We start from the raw sequence: 4,798 nt of genomic DNA, 5'->3' as shown, positions 1-4,798 counted from the left end.
CTTGCTTCCTCCCTCCACTCCTCCCACTCCCCCACCCCCACCCCCCCACACACCCCTACCCGTCAGAGCTCTGTGCCGGGTGGTGCCAGGCTGGGGTCTCCAGGAGGGGGAGCACAGAGCCGGGGCCTCTCTCGCCCCTGGAGCAGGCCTTCCCCAAGCCACTCTGCCAACAGGCTGGGGGCCTGCTGTTTCCTTCAGTCGGTGACCACAGGGTGTTTACGTGTGTGCTGTGTGTGCAAATACGTGTGCATGCGAGCGCACACCTGAGGTGAGAGGGAGCGCCCGTGTGAGTGGGTGCGGAGTGTGAGTGTCACGAGTGTGGGTGAGTGCACCCACGCCAGCCACGCTTCCGCTCTGCAGGACGGGGCGGCTCACCTGATGAAGTCTCTGATGACGGGCACACACTCGGCGTCCACGTACATGGTGACCTTGCTGCCCGGCTTCTTCCACAGCGCCTGGGCCTCGGGGTTGGCGGACAGGATGAGCGTGTGTGCGCACAGGCCCTGGTCCTCCCCTCCCTGCACCTTCACCCTGATGGCCAGGTCGCAGCCCTGCTGGCTGTCGAAGATCTGCGCCAGCGCGGCAGACAGCTCTCCGGAGAGGTCGAGGGTGTGGGCGTCTCTGGTTTCTGGCGGGCGGAGGGGACATAACATGGTGGGGGCAAGGACCCTGTCTCTCCCTGCCCTGTACCCTGTGGTCCTGGACGCCACTCTCACCCTCTGCGAATCAGTCCCTCTGCCTTAGACTGCGGTGGCAATACCTGCCTTGCCCACTTGGGAGGCTCCTGGGAGGAGGAGGGGTGGGACGGACCTGAGACAGTCCAGCCTGGAAGATGGGTGACGTGGCCCTGGTCCCCCACCCCTGTCGGACAAGAGTGGGTGAGAGCCCAGCTGACCTCTCCCGGATCCTGGGCTTGGCCTCTGCCCTACTTCTGTGCTCATGGGCTAGCTCCCCACTGCCCAGCGTCAGGCAGCTCTTCCAGGGCAGGGTTTGAGGGTGCTGACCCCCAGCGCACCGTGCCCTGTTCTTTTAATGCCCAATCAGTTGATCACCGCAGCTGCTATGCTTCTAAAGCCAACAGCACCTCCTTGGTCAGAGTTAGGGTGTGTGGCAGCCTGTTTTAGAACCTCAGGACCCCCCAGCACTCTGAGGGGAACAAGGTCTGGAGAGTGGCTGAGGCTCCCTGGAGGCACAGGGGGTGCAGCCCCTCCTCCTGGGCCCCTCACAGAGCTGAACCGGGACCAAATCCTGTAGTTCCTTTCTTTGCACAGATCCGTGTGACTCAGTTCTGCCATTTAAACCAGGTAGGTTTGGTCCCTCGTTCCTCCTCATGCCCGACTCTCTGGATCCCTCTCACTCCAGCCCGGGCTCCCTGCCCCTCACCCTGCACCGGCCCGCACCGCCGTGCCCCCACCAGTGTGACTCCTGCCCTCCCACCAGGCTCGGCTCCCTCAGCCAGGCCGTCCTGTGTGTACGCCTGCTCCCTGGGGTCCCAGCCCCGTGCCTCCGGAGTCCTCGGTCCAGGGCAATGGAGGGGGCAGGCACACCCCCGGGCCCAGCGTGCCAGCCCAGGAAGAGGCCTCGACTGGTAACCAGAGAGGGCAGCTGCAAAACCAAGACCCGGGGTTCAAAGGCGCGAGCCACCAGGTCACTGAGGACCCGGGTGCAGCAGGGGAGAGGGCAGGGCGAGGTGTTCCCGCCACCCAGAAATGTTTACTGCGTAAGTGTGCAGGTGCTGCGACATGTCCCAGGTCGAGAATAGACACAACACGGCTTCGCCACTCACAGGGACAAGCCTCCGACGCAGACGTCACCCGTGGCCGAGATATGGCTCAGCACCTGGCAGTTAGGGGACCGCAGGTGGTTCTGAAGCCGCCCCATTGGGAGCTGGACTTCCTGGCCCTGGACAGCGGGCAGCGGGCAGTGCACCCCCTGTGGGCCTCTGTGAGCACAGGGTGTGCTGGGAGGGGCGGGGTCACGGGCGGTCCACGGCCCCCAGGGCACTTGGGGCGCCCATCCCCCTACTCACCGTTGCTGCAGACCACGCCGGCGTCCTGCCTGTGTTTGCAGTGGCTCTTCAGCCAGCCCAGGGACCTGCAGTTGGCCAGCGAGGGCTCTGTCCCCGAGCACTCCACTTCATCCAACATGATGGGGCCTGTTCCTGTTGGCATGACCGAGAGGACAGGGGCCAGGGCTGGAGCGGGGGTCAGGGCTCTAAGCCAGGGGGCGAGGCCCTGCTCTCCCAGACGCACCAGGAAGGAGAGCTGTGTGCACCGCGTGGGATGCAGCGTTAGAGCAAAGAAAGCCCTCGGCCCTCCTGCGAGCCTCTGTGGGAGTTTGAAAAGCTTGTGGGAAAATGAAATTAAAGTATGAACTTATTTTAGTCAAAATATTTGAAATCTGGTTGTAGTCTGTACATAATGCACGTCTTCCATGAACTTGATTTTTTTTAAGTTTACTATAGGGTGTGTGTGCTTGCCAGAGAGAGAGAGAAAGGGAAAGTGAGAAATCACCCCTAGAAGGGATGGCCACACCACAGTCCCTTCCCCTCCGTTCTCCTCTTGGAATCTGGGACACGCACACCCATGTCCCTGATGTGAATTTCAGACCACCAGGTCTGGGACTCAAACGTCGCATCAGCCATGTGAGATCCAGCTGCCTTAACCCCCATGCCACCTGCTGGCCCTGAATGAAGATTTCTATGATAATGTTTTTATGTAAAATAAACTTCTAGGTATAAAATAAGTATTATTTGGGGGGAGGTTGTCAGAGGGTGTGTGCACTTGCTAGAGAGACGAGGGGAGGCAGGGGAGAAAGAAGAAGCCCGACGCAGCCTGGCCGCACTGCAACCCTCTCCCTCCACTTCCCACCCTGCCGTGGTTTGGAGCACCCGGACACACGCACCCGGAACGTTCCTCCAGCTGCCAGGGCCGGATTTCACCTGTAGCTGGCCATGTGGGATCCGATTCCCTCAACGAGCAGGCCATGGCCCAGTGGTCGCTTACCCAGTATGGGATAGCCAGATACTGAAGAGTGCAATAGGACAATTCTGACAAAATACTTCAACAGTGTTGGGTCGTCTGGAAAGTCGTGATGCATTTTTGCATAGAAAAATATGTCATGACTTTCCCAATGACCTAATTTTTATTGAAAGCTTATAACTTGTTTCTTTCTGGAATTTTCCACGTGCTATTTTTGGGCCACGGTTGACTGAGGCCAGCTGAGAGTGTGGGACGCGAACTGCAGCTAAGGCGGCAACGTACTGTGATTTATGTAGCTCGCCCCGCTGTCAGACGGTCAGGCTGTTTCCCTTCTGTTTAGAATTAGCAGAAATCTTCCTGCAGACAGATTTTTCTTTGGAAGGGAAACTGTTTCAAGAAGGGTAATCCCAAGAGCGAGGTTTCTGGGCCGAAGGTGAATGCAGCGAAGCCCTGAATCCTATGCCCGAGTTCCTCCTGCCCCCCACCTGCCCCATGGGACGCGGTAAGCCTGCTCGGCCCTTCCAGAACGGTCGCAGTTGGAGGCCTGGGACCTGTGTGCGCATGTTCAGTCAGGCCCCACCTGGCCCAAAGGCAGCTCCTCCCAGAGCCTCAGTGGCGTTCTCGAAGCCGAGGGCCCGGCAGACGACGCTGGCATCCGTCAGGTCCCACAAGTTGTCACACACGGTCCCCCACTGGCCTCTGTAGAAGATCTCCACACGGCCCTGGTTGGGGGCACCCCCATCGGCCAGCCGCATGTCCCCATCCTTCAGGCCTGCAGGGTCGGAGCACAGTGCAGGTCAGCGAGGACGAGGCTGGGGGACCGCAAGCCCACCCGTCCACACTTCCCAGGGTCCGGTGCTGCTCTGGTGTCAGTGAAGCCCGCCCCAGGATCAGCCCTCTGGCTCCCACTGGATGGAGCAGGGCTGCGTATCCTGGCCCCACCTGCCTCTCACCTGAACACGGGGCCCGCCTGCCCCGAATCTACAAACCGCCATCCCTTGGGGCAGCCGGGGCCTTGGGCAGGAGAGACGTGTGTGCATGCCGGGCCCAGGTGCTCGGCAGCATGACCGGATCCCCTGCTAGGGGTTGGAGTGGGGGTGGCGGGGTGCCCCGCAGAGCGAGCGAGGTCAGCAGCAACCCGCGCTTGCTTTCCGTATTTCCCAGCGACTCAACTCACCATGAGTCCCCACAACCAGCAGCCACACCCAGAAGAGCCGTGGGAGGGCCATGGTCAGGCTGGAGCCCCGATCCTGTGGCAGAAGGAAGCGGCAGAGTGAGACACCACAGCGGGCAGCCTCAGGACGGGGACTGGCTGGCTGGCTGTCCCATGACCTCCCCTGCAGGGGCCTGCAGTGTGGCGGGGGGCTCTGTCCCTTGCAGAGCCAACTCTGACATGACTCACTGAGGGCAAGCGTGCTGAGCGCCATGAAGGCGGGGCCCTGGACATGGGAGCATCCCAGCAGGGCCCCTTGCCTGGGCTGCCTGGTGGTCCTCAAAGGATGTGCTAGGCTTGGCCGGGTGACTGAAGGGACCAGGGGGCTACTGCCCATGTGCCAGGGACCCTGCTAGGTTGGCCACTGAAGTTTCAAGTCTTGGGAAACCCATCTGTCCCAGGCAAGCTGGGTGACTTGTCACCTCCCCACTTCAGCTGTCAGCCACCACACTCATTGCCACAGCCATAAATTTGCCAATTGTGGGACAAGACGCAGGGGCTTGGAAATGGCCCACCAGACTCCTGGTGTGGTGTGCAAGGTGGGACCCCTCAGGTGGGAAGCGGGCCAAGGCTGCCACACGGCCCACAGGGTGCCTTTGTGCGA

General features: G+C 61.1%; 1 protein-coding gene across 1 annotated transcript in view; it reads right to left on the bottom strand.

Annotated features, from left to right (window-relative positions):
* LGALS3BP (galectin 3 binding protein) overlaps positions 1 to 4,798 on the bottom strand; it is a 9,393-nt gene that overhangs the window by 3,821 nt on the left and 774 nt on the right. Inside the window, exons 2-5 of the mRNA XM_006145702.3 lie at positions 4,159 to 4,231; positions 3,562 to 3,753; positions 2,030 to 2,161; positions 376 to 628 (exon numbers count right to left, since the gene is read on the bottom strand). Of these exons, the coding sequence (XP_006145764.2) occupies positions 376 to 628; positions 2,030 to 2,161; positions 3,562 to 3,753; positions 4,159 to 4,210 (629 nt within the window). The 5' untranslated portion in view covers positions 4,211 to 4,231. The remainder of the gene's footprint in view (positions 1 to 375; positions 629 to 2,029; positions 2,162 to 3,561; positions 3,754 to 4,158; positions 4,232 to 4,798) is intronic.

This window comes from Tupaia chinensis, unplaced genomic scaffold, assembly GCF_000334495.1.
Source record: "Tupaia chinensis unplaced genomic scaffold, TupChi_1.0 Scaffold000159_1, whole genome shotgun sequence".
NCBI lineage: Eukaryota > Metazoa > Chordata > Mammalia > Scandentia > Tupaiidae > Tupaia > Tupaia belangeri.
The sequence above is the reverse complement of the archived record's forward strand: the minus strand, read 5'-3'. Positions and strand labels throughout refer to the sequence as shown.